At 41.9% G+C, this 20088-nt stretch overlaps 1 protein-coding gene across 8 annotated transcripts in view; it reads right to left on the bottom strand.

The window, feature by feature from the left end:
• AAK1 (AP2 associated kinase 1) overlaps positions 1–20088 on the bottom strand; it is a 1655011-nt gene that overhangs the window by 907404 nt on the left and 727519 nt on the right. For all 8 annotated transcript variants that reach the window (XM_044083018.1, XM_044083021.1, XM_044083020.1 and 5 more), the window contains exon 8: positions 7282–7385. In XM_044083018.1, the coding sequence (XP_043938953.1) occupies positions 7282–7385 (104 nt within the window). The remainder of the gene's footprint in view (positions 1–7281; positions 7386–20088) is intronic.

Raw genomic sequence — 20088 nt, 5'->3', positions numbered from 1 at the left:
GGATGTGATAACGGAAGATCCAACAGGGACCAATGCACTTCTAGAGTTCACTATAGTACTCACATGTGTAACCGGGCGCATGGAAGAAGCATTATGGTCGCTGATATAGAACCTAGGGCCTTCAAAACAGATTCTGCCGAGGGAAGGTGAGAGCAGTAGATGAGGAAAACATGCATCCTTAGGTTTTGAACTCTCTCCGTGATCAGGAAGATTTTGCACTGTAGTGTGTCTATCCATGCCCCTATGTAGTCTATCACCTGGGCAGGATTCAGAAGAGATTTGGATGCATTGATTGTAATCCCTAAGTAGAGTGCAAGCTTTTGGAAATAATCCCTGGTTTGGCAAAGAAGACGCTTGGTGGGAGCAGTGAGGAGCCAACTGTCCAGGTACGGGTAGATCTGAATCCCCTGAAGCCTCAGGTGAGCCGCTAATACCACCATCACTTTGGTGAACACCCTGGGGGCTGTGGCGAGACCAAATGGTAGGGCTAGAAATTGGTAATGATGGACTCCTAGCCGGAAGCAGAGGAACCTCCTGGAGCTTCTTTGCATCTTTATGTGATAGTAGGCATCCTGGAGGTCTAACAAGCACATCCAGTTTCTCTCTTGCAAGTACGGCATGATGGACTGTAAGGTGACCATCCGGAACTTTTCTTTGGCAACTGACAGGTTCAGGGTAGATCAGTCCAGAATAGGCCTTAAGTCCCCGTTTTCTTTGGCACCAAAAAGAACCTGGAGTAGATGCCCGATCCGGACTGATCTGGGGGGGGGGTTCGATGGCTCGTTTGTCTAGCAGCTTGGAGATTTCCAGTGCTGCTTCTTCCCTTTGCATGGGTGGTAAGTCCAGGAGGTTTTTGAGAGGTTTGGGAGGAACCACAAACAGGACTGAGTATCCCTCTGGATATAATCTGAAGCACCCAGCGGTCTGGTGTTACGGACTCCCATGCTGCCAGGTGCAATGACAATTGACCCCCGAGTGCCTCCAGAGTAGAGCAGTAGGGCAACCACTCAGGGTTGCTGCGCGGGCCTGTCCTAGAATGGTTCTCGAGACCCAAAATTCCTCTGACTCCTTCTGCCTCTGGGCCGGCGTCTATCCTGCCCCCCTCTGCCTCTAAGGGAAGAGCCCTGAGTGTCTTGGGAATACTGAGACGTTCGGAACCACATCATCTTTTGCCCTCGCTGATTCCGGGAAAATAATCTTTGAGGGTTCGAGAAGAGGATTCTGATGGCAGACAGCGTCTTCCCACCTTTCTCACTCTGGACCAAGGTGTCTTTGATGGTCTTACCAAAAAGAGTAGAACCGTTATAAAGGGCGTTGGCAAAAGACGCCATGAAAGGTTCCGAGAACTGACCACCTGAGCCAGGCGTTGCGCCTCATGGACAAGCCGGACCCAGCTGCCCTAGCCACTCTTTCAGTAGCATGTGAAAGGAGTCGAATGGATGTGTTGGAAACCGCTTTTAAAGTGGCCATCCTCGCGGAGAACGTGTCTCTGTCTTCCTGTGACATGGACTTAGGGGGAGACTCAGCCAGTTCCTTTACCAGGTCGCGCTGCAGTCTAATAATATGGGCCAGGTAGTTCAGTGCCCTGATGGAAAAGGTCGCTGATACATAAACTCGCTTCCCTAAGCTGTCCATCATTTTAGACTCTCAGTCGGGGGGACAAACCAAGGAACTCTCTTGGGCTAGTTCCTTTTTGGTGGCTGCTGCTAACCACCATAGCGTCTATAGGGGACCCTTTGTTCCTCACTGGTATGTCAGAAGGAGAGCTCAAAATTTTGTTTGGTCATTTTGGGATTGGTTCCATGGTGTCTGGCCCCTTCCAGGCCCGCGAGGTGACCAGGTCCACCAAGGGATCTGTGGGAGGGGACACCCAGGAAGTAGGTGGGCCCATGCCGAAAGCCTCCAGGAACACTGATTCATCAGAGAAAGGTTTGGGGGCAGCCTAACCACCCCACTGGCATAGGATATCCATGATGTCTCCAAAGGAGACATCCTTGGGAGGTGATCTGGGAGAACCTTCCCCATCATTCAAATCCATGTCCGTAGTGAGGGACTCCAGGGAGTCCAAGTGCCTCCACATACATGTATGCTTGCAAGGCACGTCTCCGGTGGAACTCTCCAGGGGGAACTTGCAAGCCACTTGTTCCTCAGAGGGAACCGCCTGGGGCTCCTCGACCATGGGCTGTCTCTCTGGTAAAATGATGGGATTCATAGACAAAGCCAAGGGAGTCAAGGCAGAGTCCGAGAAAATGGTCAAGGTTCTCGATCCAGTGGAGAGAACCCTTTCTACCATGTCGAACGCCAAGGGAGAACATGTCTCCTGGGCCACAAATAAGGAAACCGCTCTCCCCGGATCAGACGTGAGAATTGGAGCTGGGTCCAAAGTGGAGGTCTTTGGTGAGGGACTCGGGGGAGTCCAAGTGCCTCCTCTTACACATATGCTTGCGAGGCACATCTCTGGTGGGGCTCTCCAGGGGGAACTCGCAAGCCACTTGTTCCTCAGGGGGAACCACCTGGGGCTCCTCGATCATGGGCTGTTCCTCTGGTAAAATGATGGGATACGTACACAATGCCAAGGGCGTCAAGGAGGAGTCCGAGGAAATCCAGTAGACAGAACCCTTTCTACCACGTCAAACGCTGAGGGAGAACGTGCCTCTTGGGCCACCAATAAGGAAACTGCTCTCCCTGGATCCGACGTGAGAATTGGAGCTGGGTCCAAAGTGGAGGTCTGTGGTGAGGGACTTGGGGGAGCCCAAGTGCCTCATCTTACACGTATGCTTGTGAGGCACGTCTCCGGTGGGGCTCTTCAGGGGGAACTCGCAAGCCACTTGTTCCTCAGGGGGAACCACCTGGGGCTCCTCAATCATTGGCTGTCCCTCTTGTAAAATGATACGATTCATAGACAAAGCCGAGGGAATTGGGGTGGAGTCCGAGGAAGTGGTCAAGGGTCTCGATCCACTGGAGAGAACCCTTTCTACCACGAACGCCAAAGGAGAACGTGCCTCCTGAAACACCAATAAGGAAACCGCTCTCCCTGGATCCGAAGCGAGAATTGGAGCCTGTTCCTAAGTGGAAGGAGCTCCGAGGAGTGGGGGACTTGGCCCGACAAAGTCAGAGCCAATGGAAAGAGTTCCGCTCCCTCGGATCAGACACCCAGGCTCCGGCTCAGAGAGCCACTTGGATCCGAACTTGTCGGATCCGACATGCTCCAGACAGCTGCCTGCATAGAGGAGATGGGTATTGTCGGCGTAGACCACCTAAGGCCATCCTCAGATCCATGTACTCCGAAGTCGGTAGGTCAGATCGGAGAAGGAGAAATTGGCGTGAAGAAAAGTAAGCGAGCTCCCCCTCCAGAGGGAGAGGGGGCTGGCAAGACTCCCATCTGGATTTGTGTACGAGTGAACCTCCTCATCATTTTATCCATGTCGACTTTGGAAAGGCTTCAGGTGGACCTCGACGAGGTCATGGACTCTGACCTGGCAGGTCAAGGAACCGAGCCCTAGATGGTGGTCATGATTCCTCCAGCTCCAGGGAAAATCTGGGAGATTAGAGCAGAGGGTAGTCACAGAGCCTAGACCGACCCTTGTCGGGAGTTCCTGAAGTAGAAAGGTCAGGGGACCTCTTGCACTTTTCAGACCGGTGCGCTCTCTCTCCTTCTCTCGGCCTTTTCTGCACTCTGCTTCCACAGGCTTAGAAGTAGGAAGGTGAGTCTCAGTCTGGGAGGGAGGAGAAGGAAGGACAAGAGAGGAAGGAGAGGTGGCCACAGACACCGCTGTAACCGAAGCAGTAGAAGAGGCAACCGCCTTCGTATTAGGTAGAAGGCCTTTCTAGGCCAACTTAGCCAGTCTATCCTTGATGGCGCATGGATTAAAACCTGCACAAATGGCACAATCAGTGCTTAAATGGGCTACACCCAAACACAATGTAAAGAGTGTGACCATCAGCAGGGTGACAACTTGTGGCCACACTCATTGTACCTCTTAAAGACCGGCTTGGGTACAGCCATGTCTCTCACAAAAACTTGTAATGTCTACCATAAAAAATAGAAAGAGAAAAAAGAAAAACTATTTCCTACTCAGACCCACACACCACACTCTCAAAGGCACACACAACGCTAGGGGGGTGGGGGGAGAGCAACACCACACTAACTACCAACTGACTAAAACTACACAAAAACCCTAAAACACGACGCACCAGCAATGGGAGGAAGAGAGAGAACCTACACTCACTAACAAACTACACTCAACAAACTTTCAAATAAAACTGCTAAATTATCAAACTACCCAACTCACAGACTCGGAGCTCAGGATCACGATGCTAATGGCAAGCCGTGGCAAATGAGATCTGGGGGTTGGAAGGTAGTGGAGATGTATTATGGGTAAGGGGAGGAGCTTGGAACATGGAGCAGATGCTAGTGAAACTGCCGATTTGGATCCGGTACCCACAGGTTGAAGATCAAATGAAGTAAACTACTTCAAATTTGCAGATTAAGAAAAGAAAAAAGTAATACCAACAACAGTAACTGGAATACATTAGAATATATATATATATATATATATATATATATATATATATATATATATATAAAGCTATATATATATATATATATATATATATATATATATATATATATATATATATGGGTTACCTTTAGGTCATCGGCCACAACATCGAAATCCACTGCATCGACACAGCATAACATTAAAACACAGAAAGCCGACGTTCCTCACACGTTAAGTAACCGTTTGCCCATCAACATGAGCTTTGCCCCGTACCCCCGTGGTAGTGCGTTCTCGGAGTTGGAATATTAAGTGGGGGGGGTGTGAGCCCCCCACATCTACGTGTTTGTTTAAATGGTAGATTTCGAGTTCTGGATGGCCAAATGGTTACTTATCATGTGGGGAACGTTGGCTCTCCGGGTTTCAGTGTTATGCCGTATCAATGCAGTGGGTTTTGATGTTGTGGCCATTCGATGAACTAAAGGTAACCCATATATATAAACATCAGAAAAGAAATCTTGATAACATTTCACTTATCTTAATTGATAAAGCATGAGAGTAAAGTTTGTCACTCATCTAGTGTATTCAAGCAAGACAATGAGACTTTGGTGTTTAAGTTGCTTATTACACACAGACATCAGAATAGATGACTGGAGCATAAAACCTAAACAAACTGAGTGAGTGACTACAAACATACGCACTTTCACTCTTGCTGCATAGTGACAAAATATGTTTATTTTCCCTTTTTTATACATTTTATGCAAGTTGGAAGTTATTTTAAGCATTTTTGCAAGCATTTCAAGTACTTTTATCAATATGTCGCAGTTTTGAACATTTTGTTTAATAAGAAATTTGTTTTGAATGCTTCATTTTATTTGTGGAGTAAAAAATCATTTAAACAAGTTTTAGTACCTAGAATTATCTTTCTGATCTGTTTGTGAGTTGTTTGAACTTCAGATGCTTCACTCGTATATACTCCTCCAAGTGTAACTGCATGCCTCATGGTTTTGAAGAAGTTTCACTTTGGATCCCATTCTGACACCACGTCGCTCGTTTTCTGTATTCAAAGAAGACGATGAGGCTTGGGTGTTTAAGTTGTTTATTACACACAGACACATCAGGATGGATGACTGGAACATAAAACTTAAACAAACTGACTACTACACACATACATGCTTTCACTCTGCCTGCTCACTCAAAATGGCACTCTTGCTTACATGAGCTCAGTATTTATATGCATGTGCCCAAAGAATGGAATGGCTCTTAAAGGTGCAGCACACACTCTAATCTACAAAGCTGACCACTTCCAAACGCAAAAGTGGCAAACTAGATCTGAGGTATGTTAAGGGTTGGTGCACTATGGGTACGGAGGAGCTTGAGATTTCTAGTTGGCCAGGGGCTACAGTATCAGGCTTGAGGGATCTGAGGGTCAAATCTGAACCCAATGGTTGAGGAATGAATGAATATTGACATCAGATGCTAGCTTATATACTCAATGTGCAATGACGTATATTGATTGTAGAAAACAGACGCAACCATAGGACCCGTCAAGGAAGACGCCTGATGCCACATTAGGACAGGCAAAATAAACAAAGTACTTCAATTATCCATATTAACAAGCTGTGATAAGTACACAAAAGTGATTGTGATTATAACCAAACTAGCACAAATAGTCACAAAGGACCAGGGTTTATTCTGGATGTATTGGAACTAGATTTCAATTCAAAGATATCTAGATAGCTTTAAAAAAACTCTCACTCAAAGTTAAGTGAAATCTAAAAAGACATGAAAAACAAACAGAAATATTAATGGCTTTCAAGATATAACATGGTAGCAGTGTTGTGCAAAGTAAAGATAACAGTAAATTTAACACCCCAGGTCACAGTGTCGTAGCTTACCCAAGATCTGACTTAAATGCTATGCAAAGATAAAATAAAAAGGTAGCAACACAGAAGTCAGCCATGGTGTACAACAGTCTTGAAAGGTACTACTTAATGTTGGTCATAATTGCTAAGAAAGTCTGAGGGTATATGAAAATGTCACATGGGGTCTGATTCATCTGATGCCTACATCTACCAACAAAGATCAGTAAACTTTAATAGAAAGATCATCACATTTTCTCGAATATACCCAATATGACATCAGCCCACGTATTACTGTATTTATTAATCAGGACGATATAATTTGGCATAACCCATTTTCAACACAGATCAAAGGATAAAAGCTCCAGATAAACAATTACAAACATGCAGCGTAAGACAGGAAGACAACGGTATAAATATCAAGCCAATCTGTTCCAAAATGAGGATCAGATATGAAAATATTAGTATATGCTGTTATTACAGAATTTACAGTATGCAACTGAAAGCAGAAATGTTAATTACATTGCCTGTCAACTTCCTTAAGAAGCAACCATGATACCTGTACTAAGAAAATGGGAAAACAAGATGGGCCACACAAGAAAGTAATAGGAGACAGTCAAGTGTAAAGACAGCTGTGATGAAGGGGTGAAGAACTACTTGACTAAGGTATGCAAAGAGTACTTTTGCATTTATTTGGCACTGCTGATTCAGGGAAAATAAATTAAGAGGAAATTGCCAGCTAGAAGGCACTAAACAGAAGATGACAGACATTGAGCTGGATGTGGAAGGAGAGACAGTAAGTACAATTAAGGCTATTATGCCATTGAAAAGGTGCATATGGCACAACTAACCTGACCAAACAGTTGAGTGACAGTAATGCGCCTGTGAAAGAATCCAGAGCATATGTTTTAGTAACTTACTTGTGTATTCTGAACTGGACACTCCTTCTTGGCAAGTTTAAATGCGAAATATGAGACTTGGTAGATATCTGGCCTGATATCTGGATCTGGCTCAAGCATATACCCTAATAAACAAAAATAAATACATACAAAAAACTTTAATTACAAACTTAATGCTTAGAAAGTCTACAACATACGTTTTAGTAAAATAGTTCTTACATAGCATTTTCAAAGAATGCATAGCAGATTCAGTCTGAATGCCAATGTAAATAAACTGATACTCCCAAATGGTAGAACACCTAATACATTTACCTCCATGCAAGAAATTCACTTCTGACCACTGCTACAATACTGAATATTGTTGAAGGAATTGTCAGACAGTTGAATGAAAAACTGTCAGACAGAATGGAAAAGTACTTGCATTTAGTATTCATTAACAGGAGGAAAACAAAGCAAACAAAATGGGTTCCAAGGTAATTCAGTTTATTTATTTTACATTTGTTTACCAGGATTGTCCATCTGAGACAGTGCACATTTTCAGTGGAGGCCCGGAGAAAAAAGCTCCAGTCTAAACTTACATACAAATTATCACAAGTAATAGAAATTAAACAAAACTGACAAAAAAAAAAAAAAAGAGTGTGTTAACACATTTACAGGACAAAAATGTAAAAACAAAAATATAAACATAGTATCAAATAAAACAAGACTTTAAACACTCGAATATAGACAAATATATGGTAGAATTTATATATGTGGAAGAACATAGCATTAGTCAGGAAATTAAGCAGGGAGAATCATTTAGGCAAAGCAGTGCATAGTTAGTAATACTTCCGTGGTGAGACTTGCAGCTAGGAATGTAACTACTTATAGAGGAGGAGTGTTGCTAGAAGGGATATGTCAACAGAGTTATAGTACGTACAGCCAAATTGTACAAGTAACGCTAAGTTAATAATTAACCTGGAGTGTTACATGTGCAAAGCCAGGATTCAAATAAGTGTCTTTTGAGAGCTAGTTTGAAATTATTAAGATTGCTTATGGATCTAATACTATGTGGAAGGATAGTCTAATTTTTAGCAACAAAGTTAGAGTAAAGATAGTTGCCTGCTGTATTGGATACTTTGGTTATTTGGAGTAAGTTTTTGTTAGATGATCGAAGAGTATGAATTTTAAGAATAGGGATGCAGAAGTTTTTTAGGAAGGTACGTTGTCAGGATTGTGCATTATTTTGTTAGCCATTACTAACTGGTTATAGTTCATAAAATAAGGTAGTTCCAACTAAAAGATTTTTTAAGCATGGACAGTGATGGGTTAAATGTGTGGAATCTGTTGCAAATTTGGCAATCTTACAATAACATTATTTTAATTTACTTAGTTCTGACTTTTTGAGGTTGGTAAGTATGGGGGGGGATGCATATAAGACTGAGGAGAGAAGGTGGGTTCTAGCTATGGCTATTCTTGCAGAATATGTTAAGAATTTTTTGTTTCTATACATTGTTCCCATTTTCTTGTGAAGCTTTTTGATTGTGTTAGAAATGTGTATGTCAAATTTTAGTCTGTTGTCGATTATGACGCCCAATAGTTTTGTTTGGGAATCTGTGAAAATTCTAGTATTACTGGCAGTGATATAAAAGTTAGCTGGGAGGTTAGAAGTAGTAGGTTTAGATGGATGAACTATCATAAGTTTAGTTTTATTAGGGCTGAGAATGAGTTGAGTTTGCTAGCCACATTTCAATACCACAGAATACTTTTTGTGACTGTAAGAAGTTGAGTTATTGTGAACGTTGCACATATGAGGGTTGAATCATCTGCATATTGTATGATAGATGCTTGAGAGGGGGCAGTATTAACAGTGGTGGCTGGTGACTTCAAATCAAAGGGAGACTTGCAGGAGACAGCTGAATGGGTGGGGTCAATGGGAAGGGGTGCGGCCAACTAGAAAGGGGAGGAGCTATGCTCAAAACCACAAAAACTAACTAAATACACTGCCCTGGGTGCCAAACCGTCATTATGAGAGTCCAATCAAGACAAAATGAAGTGCAGAAGAATAAAAATATTTCAATGCATTGGCTGCATGACAGCTTACTTAATATCTAGATGGAAACAAAAAGGTTGGGAGACACGAAAAAATAAATTACTTTTTAAATACATTAATTGAATGCCAGTCAAAATCAAGTATAAGAAAAACAAGCAGCACTCAACTCAAACCACTTCTTGCACTGCAGTTCTAATTATAATTTCTATTCAGCTTTATTAAAGTACCAAGTAACATGCTGAAAGTAGAAATCTCTGATGCCCCCACTTGTAAAAATGTTTCTTATCCAAAAAAAGACCTGCTGCCTGACAACTATCTACTTGTTTCATGGGGAAAACATGATCAAAGTAAAAAATGAAAAGCAAACAAGAAATAAGCTCAAGATACATTGCTTAAAAGGATTACTGTACAGGTTATGGACCACACAACTGGCATTCTGTTTAGTTTACAGGTAAAGCCTGCAGAGATGACTGGAAGTCTCCAAGTGTAATGAGCTTCTTAAAATAATGTAATCCTGTCCTTTATTACAAATACTATCATATGCATTTCAATACCCGAGGCCTATACATTACCTAGTTAAGTATTCTCTACATGGCAACAACAGAAAGGCTTTCAATGTTGGCAATTCTTTAACAGTATGCTTATTAAAGCTTACTTGCATCTTACAATCTCAGCCAGGCTTACCTGATGATGGTCATTAAAGTATTGCTACTTAAACACAGAGCAACAGGCACTTTGAGTAATAAGCATAAATCAACAGTACAAAAAATATGACAGAAACCAGACCACTCTGCAACAATCAAGGACAGATGAAAAGCCACTCTAGCACTTGTGTCTACCTTGGATGGGGAGGAGGGTACTCTGCACATTTACACTGCATAACTACTCCTTGCCTTGCTTCAACACATCCAGAGTCACTACATGGGGGAGTGAGGTGCAACAAGTATGTCACAATTTGAAATGTCTCTGGCTGACTGTGATGGCCCTGACACATTTGTCATAACTCTCAACCTCAGAGCAAGAAATCTGGACAAAGCCATACAAAGAAGTGAGACAAAGGCCCAACAACAAGGACAATTTTTTAAAATATTTCTCTTATAAACTTAGAAAGATAATAGAATAGGTCTTGCATTAATATGAATTTTCTGAATGGTATGAAATCTGAAACTCAAATGTCTGTCATTATTTTCTAACTTCAGTCCTTAATGATTTGTCACTCATTTGCAAAAAAAAAAACACAATTTTATGACAAATTAACCAAAAATGTGATGTAAAAATATAAAATAGCCACACAATACAGCTGGGAACCTGTCAAAGAAGGGACACTTTAATATTAGTACTAACTTGAGAAGCTGACAAAATAAAATAATCTACATGCATTTCTGAAAGAAAAGTAATCTATAACTCTGATTATTACAGTTATTTCTTAATTGTAAACAATGCATGTTTTCTTCCAAAACTGCTATTTTGCGGAGGGATTATTAGAGGAAGAGCAATATTTTGAGCCAAAATCAGGGACAGTTGAGGGGTTTGGCTATGCCTAATTCTATAAAGCAATTTATTTGCATGTATCTCTAAACCTGTTTATGCAATAAATCTGGACAAGGCCAAATATATTGGGGGAACATATAAACAGTACTAAAAATTGCTCTTTGATAAATTGAGACAGTTGACAGAACAACAGGTCTTACTTTAGCATGCATTTTTCTGAAGGTTATGAAGTCTGAAACTCAGTGTGTCATTATTTAGTGACTTAATTCCTAAATGATTTTGCCAGAAAACCACAAATGTTATGAGGAACAAAGCAAAAATCTATTCATTCTTTGAAAATCTGGACAATTGGGAGGTATAGTTCAGCTGGTGCTGTCTAAGTTTGCCGCCCTTCCCCCTCACAAAATCATGGTCGAATGGAGCCTCCCTCTGCAGCCATTCCAATGATCCATTACTTGGCTATTTCACTCCATTTACCCTAAACACTAATGTGCATACTGATTTACTTCTATGATGATTTGGACTTCATTTGAAAGTTTTATTTTGCATTTTACAGCACAAACACTAAGACATCTGCTAAACAAACTTAGCATTAAAAATTCTCTGCCCTTAAAACTCACATTCATTGAAACAGCATTCAAACCCACATCCAAAGAAAATACATTTTACCAGTGGCAGATAAAGATTAATTCTGGGCTGGTTTCAAATCATAGGCCCCTTGCATACATGTGCTCTTTGATACACCTTCCTATTGTTTTGAACATTTTTCCAGTAAACAATGAAACAAAATGCATGCACCAATAATGACAAAACTGCCCAGTTCAGAACATTTCCATCATAAGACTACTCAAACTTCTACAGTCCGCCATTATCAGTAAATATGCACAATTCTACAAGTCCACCATTATCAGTAAATATGCACAATTCGACAGTCCACCATTATCAGTAAATATGCACAATCTCTGAAGTAAAAAACGTCATCTAAATAATTCCACATTAAATAAATCTGTAACTAATGAAGAGGTTGCTGCTAGCAAACACCTTTATATTTCATGGTTTCATCGAAAAATAAAGCGTCTGATGCCCCTGAGGAATAAATTGCCTATATTACATTAAAAATGATAAGCTAGTAATATTGCAATATAAAATGGATGGCAAACTGATAACAGGCTCATAGTTAGTATCTTAACTTTTTCAGTACGGCAGCATTCACCCCTTGTGGGAGTAGAACCAACAACCTTCTGCATCAAAAGCAAGTACACAACCTGTTGTGCTATTAACAATGCAAGCTGACTTAGCATAAGCAGCACTAAACTTCTCTTCCCCTGCAGCTCTCAGCTCCTTGTAAAATCTACTCAATACTCAACTGCATCTCAACTTCGCAGCACAAGAAATCTGGAAAAAGCCAAATTTATTGGGGGGGGGGGGTCAAAAACCAGGGACACATTAAACATGGCTTGTATAATCTCGGAAAGTTGCTAGAATAAAATGCTGTGTTACCACCATACATTTTACTGCCAAGGTCCCTATGCAAAAGAGTCAGAACAACATACCACTATGCCATGTCAGCTGCTTTGTGAAAGAAAAATGCTGTGTTACCACCATACATTTTACTACCAATGTCCCTGTGCAAAACAGTCAGAGCAACATACCACTATGCCAAATCACCTGCTTTGTGAAAGAAAAATGCTGCGTTACCACCATACATTTTACTGACAAGGTCCCTGTGCAAAACAGTCAGAGCAACATACCACTATGCCAAATCGGCTACTTTGTGAAAGAGAGGAAGACTGAAACTTAAATTGCTATCATTTAATGAATTCAGTTCTCACCATAGCAGTCAACCTTTTAGCACAAAACACCTGGACAAACCCAGTAATGAGGGAATACAGCCCTCAAACATATTCAGTGAATTCAGTTCTTGCCATAGCTGTCAACCTTAGCAAAAAAACTGGACAAAGCCAATAATGGGGTAATACAGTCCCAAAAATAAGGACAAATTTCAAATATTCATCTTAGAAAATTCCTACAATAAAAGGTTGTGTTACTATGCATTTTCTGAAGAATATGAAGTCTGAAATTCAATATCAATTTTACTTCTGATGGAACAAAAACAATTTTCAGCAGAGGCCCAGGAAGAAATACTGCAGACACATGTCTTTGTAAAATGGCAGGACACCAGAGCAAATCCACACAAACACAGGGATGAGATGCAGACTCCACACAGAAGGAACCCCAGCCAAAAATCAAACCAGAAAACCTATAGATGCGAGGCAACAATGCTACCACTGCACCATCACATATGCAAGGAATTAAACATTCAGAAACCGGTTAATCAGAAAAATCTGACTTAGAACAAAAAATCAATTTTCAGCAGAGGCCCAGTAAGAAATAACGCAGACATGTCTTTGTAACATGGGAGGACACAAACGCAAACCTACACAAACAGAGGGAGAAGATGCAGACCCCACACAGAAGGCACCCCAGCCAAGAATCAAACCTGAGAATCTGCAGCTGTGAGGCAACAATGCTACCAATGCACCATCAAATATCAAGCATTGCAGTATTTAGAAACCACAGATATTATGAGGAACAGATCAGATCACATATGCGGCAAAAATCTGCAATTTTTTTTACAAATGGTGGTGGGTAGGGAATTCAGGTCCTTAACACCTGCATACAAGGTACAGGGTTCAAGCCTGAGTATCTCTACCCACCAGTATATAGTAACTGGGGCATTTTACACAGGCACACACACACACCGAACAGCAGGCCACAGACTGACTGATCCAAGTAAGCCCAGCGACCAGACTGATCCGCGAGACCAAGCCCAGCGACCTAACAAACAGACCAGACCAATCCACGAAGTCTTTGATCCAGCAACCGAACAGCAAGCAAGCCCACAATCCTCCAAACACCTACCCGAAGCCCGCGCACTGAAAACGTCCCACGAGAGCAGCTCAGTCCTCCCTCAATGGTCCTGACTGCGGCTGAAGCCATCCCGCAAGAGCAGCTCAGTCCTCCTCATTGATCCTGACTGCGGCTGAAGCAGTCCGGAGCTCCTCTGTTCTGTGCGGTCGTCACTGCACAGATTCCTGGTACCTCACAGCAATAACTGCTGGGTACCTTTGTTCCCTCTGTGTCCATATCAGGACTGCTGGTAAAGGCAGTCTTTGTTTTTATGTTTTACAGATTTTGTTTTTGTTATTTTCTAGGTGGGAGGGCTGCAGTCCGGCACTCCGATAGGATGAGCCGCCCCTGAGTATTAAGATCATTTATGAATATGCTGAAGAGGAGGGGCTCTAGGACTGAACCCTGAGGGACACCAAGTGTAACAGGAAGAATGAGGATAGATCTTGCTTCCATGTCACAGCTGGCTGGTGGCTAGCTAAATAACTTTGAAAGCAGTTAACAGCATCAGGGTTGATATTAAGATTTTTCAAAGTGGACAGTACCTAAGGATGGGAAAATGCATTGAATGCTTTAGACATGGCCAAAAAGACTGATGATACTATTTTGCCATCATCTCTGAATTTATTTATAGTATTAGTGAAACTCAGAAGAGCTGTAGTAGTACTATGATGGGGTTGGAATCCATGCTGTGATGATGAGAGGAGATTGTTGTTTAGAAGGTGTTCCAGAAGTTGAAAGTGGACACATCTTTCCAGAAGTTTAGAAAGTGGTGAAAATATTGCAGTGGGCTGGTAAGTTTGTTAGTTCTGTCAAATTACCTCCTTTGTGTAATGGTGTAATACAAGCAATTTTCCAAATAGCTGAGACATACTGTTCTGTTATAGAGCAGTTTATAAGTACTGACACAGGGAAGGCAATAGCATCTGCTGTTCATTTTAGATATTCTGCTGGCAAGTTATCTGCTGCCAGTGAAATGGGCTTCAACGTCTTTAATAGTTTTGCAATAGTTTGTTTTGGGACTGTCTGAAATGAGAATGCATCTACAATATTGCTTGGATTGTTGGGTGTTGGCACATAGAGACTTGCTATTCTCAGTCAGTGCTAAAACACTTTCAGTGAAGAATATTGTTAAATTGTTCAGCAATATTGTTTGTGTTATCAGGTAAGTTGGGAGGGGGTTGTGGTTTGGTCAGGATGAAGTATGTTACTGATTGTGTTCCAGAATTTTTGTAGATTCATTCTCATAGAATCATAGGCAGGTACTAGGCTATTGGCCCTGGGGTCTATATAACCCTAGCTAAAAAGATTCCCTGGCTTTTGCCACCCAAGAAAATTATTTTCCTGTGACCCTGTCAAGCAGTGCCACAGAAGTGATCCCCGGGGTGAATTTTCTATTTCCCAACCAGTCATCAAGATTTTTCTTAAAGAGGGCCATTGAGGAGCTTTGTTTGACATGAATGGGTAGTTTGTTCCAGAGTATGGGAAGTCTCTGGGACAGGAATCTATCCTTCCAGCATGTTCTGTTTATTGTGGTAACAAGGTTTAGGTCCCTGGAGCATGTGGTTCAGAGAGATTGGGATTTATTTAAGTGTAGCATGTCCAACAGCTTTGGGTTTGACATAGCTTTGTATGATAGGCAGAGATTGCCTCTGAGTAGGCGATATGCGATAGAGAAGAGCTGGAGTTATTTGAGACTGTCTGCATATGGCATCTGTTTGAGACTGATAATCCTCTTAGTGAGGTATTTCTGTGGCCTCTCCAATTGTTGTAGGTTTCTTGTGAGATGCATGCCAAATGGGACATTGTACTGTATATAATGGGTCTGATAAGGGATGAGTAGAGAGAAACAATGACCTCCTTTTTTCTATATGAGAACCCTTTTGTGATGAGGTGTGCCACATAGAAGGATTTCCTGACTACTGTGGCGATGTGGTCATCAAAGAAGAGACTACTGTACACCTGTGTCCCAAGGTCTCATCACACTTTCAGTGTTTAGTGAGCTACCGCCTATGTGGTAGTTCATGGGTACCGAGTTTTTCCCAAAGGGGATGACAATGCACTTCTTGGCATTGAGCTTGAGGCCATGACTTTGACACCAAGCATCTGCCTCTGTGAGGCCCTTTTGTAGAATTGTCTGCATCATTAGGTGATTCTATTATGGCTCCCAGTTTGCAGTCATCTGCAAACTTTGTTAGTCAAAGACCTTCTGTGTTGGCCTGCACTTCAGAGAAGTAGATACCGAACAGGAGAGGACCCAGGACCAAACCCTGTGGTACTCCACTCGTCACTGGTCTGAAGTAAGACTTTGAGTCGGCTACTTTTACTGTGTGGGTTCCGTCAGTGAGCCAGTTGGCCACCCATCTTGTGACATAGGGATTTATGCCCAGTTTAGTGAGTTTATCTATAATTCCAGAGTGGGGGATGGTATCAAAAGCCTTGGCGAGATCAAAACAGGCTGCGTGTACTACCTTGCCCATGTCTACAGCTCTAGTGACTGAATCAAAGAAGTAAATCAGGTTTAGTAGACATGATCTACCTTTTACAAACCCAAACTGAGTGGGGTCTAGGGTTTTGGAGATTACTTGTGTCTTTGTTTATAAACTCCAAGATGATACGTTCCATGGTCTTCCAGACCAGGCTCGTCAGGATAATGGGGCGGTAGTTTCTGGGGTCTGTGGTGGCACCCCCTTTGTGGAGTGGGATAACTTGTCACTGTGTGCCATTCAGTAGGCACACAGCCTGAGGTGAGGCTATGATTGAACATGGTACTTGGGTGGGGTGCCAGTTCGTTCTGTAGTTCATACAGTACGCAGCCTGGGATGTCGCTGGTCCCATGGATGCTGTGTTCTTGGTTTTGGAGAGTGCGGTCTTTACTTGTTCATCCATGATTACAGGGGCTTTGCACTCTTCCGGTATTAAGATGGGCCCTTTGGAGGGTGAGGGGGTTAAAGTTAGCACTGAACCTATCTGCCAGGATGTTGGCAATATTGATTGATTCTGTATATTTAGTGCCATTGTGCTGTACCTCAAAGCAGATTTGAGTGTTGTCATTGAGATTCTTGACATAGCTGTAGAATGCTTTGTGGTTGTCTTTGGAATCAGTGGCAATTTTATTTTCATAACTGGCTCTGAAGGATTTTATGAGGGATCTCAGCTTCTTGCTGAGGTTAACCAGGGAGTTCCTCCAATTTGGGATTTTAGTCTTTTTTGCAACAACTTCTTCCTTCTGTTGTAGAGTTTGTTTATGCCAGGGGACCACCAGATTGACTTCCTTTTTTTGCAGGATAGTGTCTTGGTTCTGCTGGGGATGGCACGATCCATGCACTCGTGTATGTGCTTATACAGTGCATTTGTGTAAGATTCAGCAGTCGTACCTCTATTTTCCATCTGCATGGGTGTCGAAGTTTTCCAATTCTGTCTTAAGAAGCATGAAGTCGGCTTTGGAGTAGTTTTTGACGGTGATTTCCTTAATGGGGGGGTGGGATATGGATGTCTAGGGTGATTAGCTTGTGGTCGGATCTGACCAGCAAGGAGTCAACCTCTGGCATGGAACACCGGTTACCCATATTGATAATGATCAGGTCCAGGATATTGCTGCCCCTGTTGGAGGTGTGGACAAGTTGATCCAAGGCATTGGAATTTATGAATTCCAGAAAATGATGAGCGAATGAGTTGGTACATGAGTAGTTTTCCCAGTTGCTGGTGGGGTAGTTGAAATTACCCATAATTAAGGTATTGGGTTGTACCTTAATATTTTCCAGTATCTTAAGAAATGAAGAGTGGGAATCCTAGGGCATGGTGGGGGATCTTTAACAAGCTACAATCTGGATTGCAGTCTTGCCCAATGTTAGTTGCACTTGGATAATTTCGGATGCATTTTGTTGAGCAACTAGCCTAGAGGTGTGGATATTCTTAATGAATATGGACACGCCTCCGCCTTTAGTGTTTCGGTAAAGGTTAGGTGGCCAAAAGGTGTGGTATGAAATATAGCCTGGTAATGCAGGGGTGCTCTCTGGAACCTTGAACCAGGTCTCTGTCAATGTACAGATGTCAATGTTCTCCATTTTAAGGAGTGCCTCGAATGAGTGCATTTTGAGGTTTAGACATCGAGCATTGAGTAGCATTATCCTCAGAGTTGGCTTGCTTGTACCTGTTATGGTGGTGACTTTAACATTTGAACCTTGCCTAAAAAGGCACTAAAGGGGTGTCAAGAGCCTTGGTCAGTATTCGCAATCCCAGGGGCGACAGGTGCAGGCCATCTCTGGCAAAGCATCATTCATAGGTTGGTACTAGGCTATTGGCCCTAGGGCCTATACAAGCCTAACCATAACAATTCCCTGGCTATTTCTTACCACAATATTTACTTCCCTGGACCCCTGTCTAGCAGGGTGATTGACATGATACCCAAAGTGAATTTCCCATCTCCCATCCAATCGTCAAGGTTCCTTTTGAAGAGGGCCAGAGAGGTGCTCTGCTTGACATTGTGGTTTTGTCAACCATGTCATCCCAGGCAGACAGCTATTGGATCCCCTTAGAATGACACCAGAAGCTTAGTCAATTATTGAAGTCAAACATTTTTTCCTTGTACTGTGGTATAATTTTGGGCGATGGTAAGATGCTACTCAGGGCTAAGGTCATACCTGCCTGAGGTACAAGATCCGAGAGGTCCTCCATGTCTCTTTTCGTGTAGTCCAAGGAGGTACGTCTCAGGTCATTCACATCAACATGGACAATGACAGAGTTGTATTTGTACTTGTTGTGGACTGACCTGAGTGTGTGCGTTATGTGGTGGATCCTGGCACCCGAAAGGCAGCTGACAGTAACTTTCTCCTTGTTTAGCCTGGTGAGTGGGCATCAGTGTGCCTGACTATAGAGTCACCTATGACTAGTGTATTGGGTATCCTGTTTTGTCTTATGGGCTGAGGTTGAGTGGCACACTGATTTTGTGGACTGTGTGTCATTTGGGTAGTGTTGGGGGTGGTGATTATATGCGTTTCAGCTTGCGAGGTCTCAGTTGCTTGGGCAGATTTTTATTGAGTGCCTCCGTGAATGTGGGTGTGTGCTTTGTGTTTCTATGTGTGGGTTTTGGTAGTGTGGGTTTTGAAGGACTATGTGTTGAGTGTGGTGTGGTGCAGGTGTTAACCTTCTCCTCGACTGTCTAGTTTGTTATGAAATTTTTCTGGATTCATTCAGTTATGAAACAAAAGTCTGATTAATCTTTTCAACAGCAAATACATTTTTCTTCACATAACTGTGAATGGCTGGCAGTTAAAACTTTTAAGTTTACAATGAGATCATGAAAATCCCCAGACAATACATTAAAGATAGTTAAGATTCTGGCCACTAGAGTTTGACAAATCCATTTAAGTAGGACACATCCATTAATGCCAATAAATGAAAACAAACCATAGTGATACAATCTTAATTGCATTTTACATAATCTTGATTACACATCACTTATATTCTACCCAGTCACCGTCAAACATTAAATAGCTCATTCAAGTCCTGTCTTCTTGTAAACCTCATTCCTCCCCTGTATGTATTGTTCTCACAATTCTCATTTTTTCATACGTAACTTGCTACTATCCTTTTCTAAAGTTGCCAATTCAAGTTGTTTTATCTCTGTTACTATATTCACTACTTCTAGTACAGTTGGTTCAGATTATGATTTCCATTTTCTAGTAATTGTTTTTTTGGAAGCCACCATAATTGGACTCAACAAGGACTTACTATGTTTAGGCAATTCTGATTCTGTATCATAGCTCAGAAAAAATATTTCCCTAGTTACATCAATTGGCTCACCCAGCATCTCTGACACAGTAGTCTGCATGGAATCATTTGTCTCTGTTTTAATAAAACTGTCACGCCTATAAAAGTTTCCTCATTAGTATCATAGTGCACACTGTTTTTCAATAAATTTGCTGGATTACTTTTTTCCACTAATTTCTTTAGTTTGCACAGAAAATGTGATGAAGCTTGGTTTGGAAAGTTGCTTACATTTCATTAATACACTAACGTGTACACATTAGAACAGAAATCTCAGGAATGATCCATCACCTGCTGAGATACAGTGTTTCACACTAGGCTTAAACCTCTCACTTTGCTTTTCTACTACGATTTCTCCTCCTCCTGGAGCTCAAACAATTAAACAAAAAGTTTAAAACTGGTAATGAATATTTACAAATGGGGATAGAGACCATGTTCTACTTCTGTATACAATAGTGACATATTCACAAATTTAAAACAACTGGGTTACCAACTCTACCAAAACTGAAGCAACTTCTCTCAATCCTTCAGATACCAATTTCATTTTTTTATTTTAGAATGGAAGATGATGTATTGAGTTTACCTTTCAGAGGGTACACTGGAGGGCATGCTAGCCTGAAAGGCTG

The sequence above is a fragment of the Protopterus annectens genome, chromosome 9.part0 (assembly GCF_019279795.1).
Source record: "Protopterus annectens isolate FY-2018-M chromosome 9.part0, PAN1.0, whole genome shotgun sequence".
Lineage (NCBI taxonomy): Eukaryota > Metazoa > Chordata > Ceratodontiformes > Protopteridae > Protopterus > Protopterus annectens.
The sequence above is the reverse complement of the archived record's forward strand: the minus strand, read 5'-3'. Positions and strand labels throughout refer to the sequence as shown.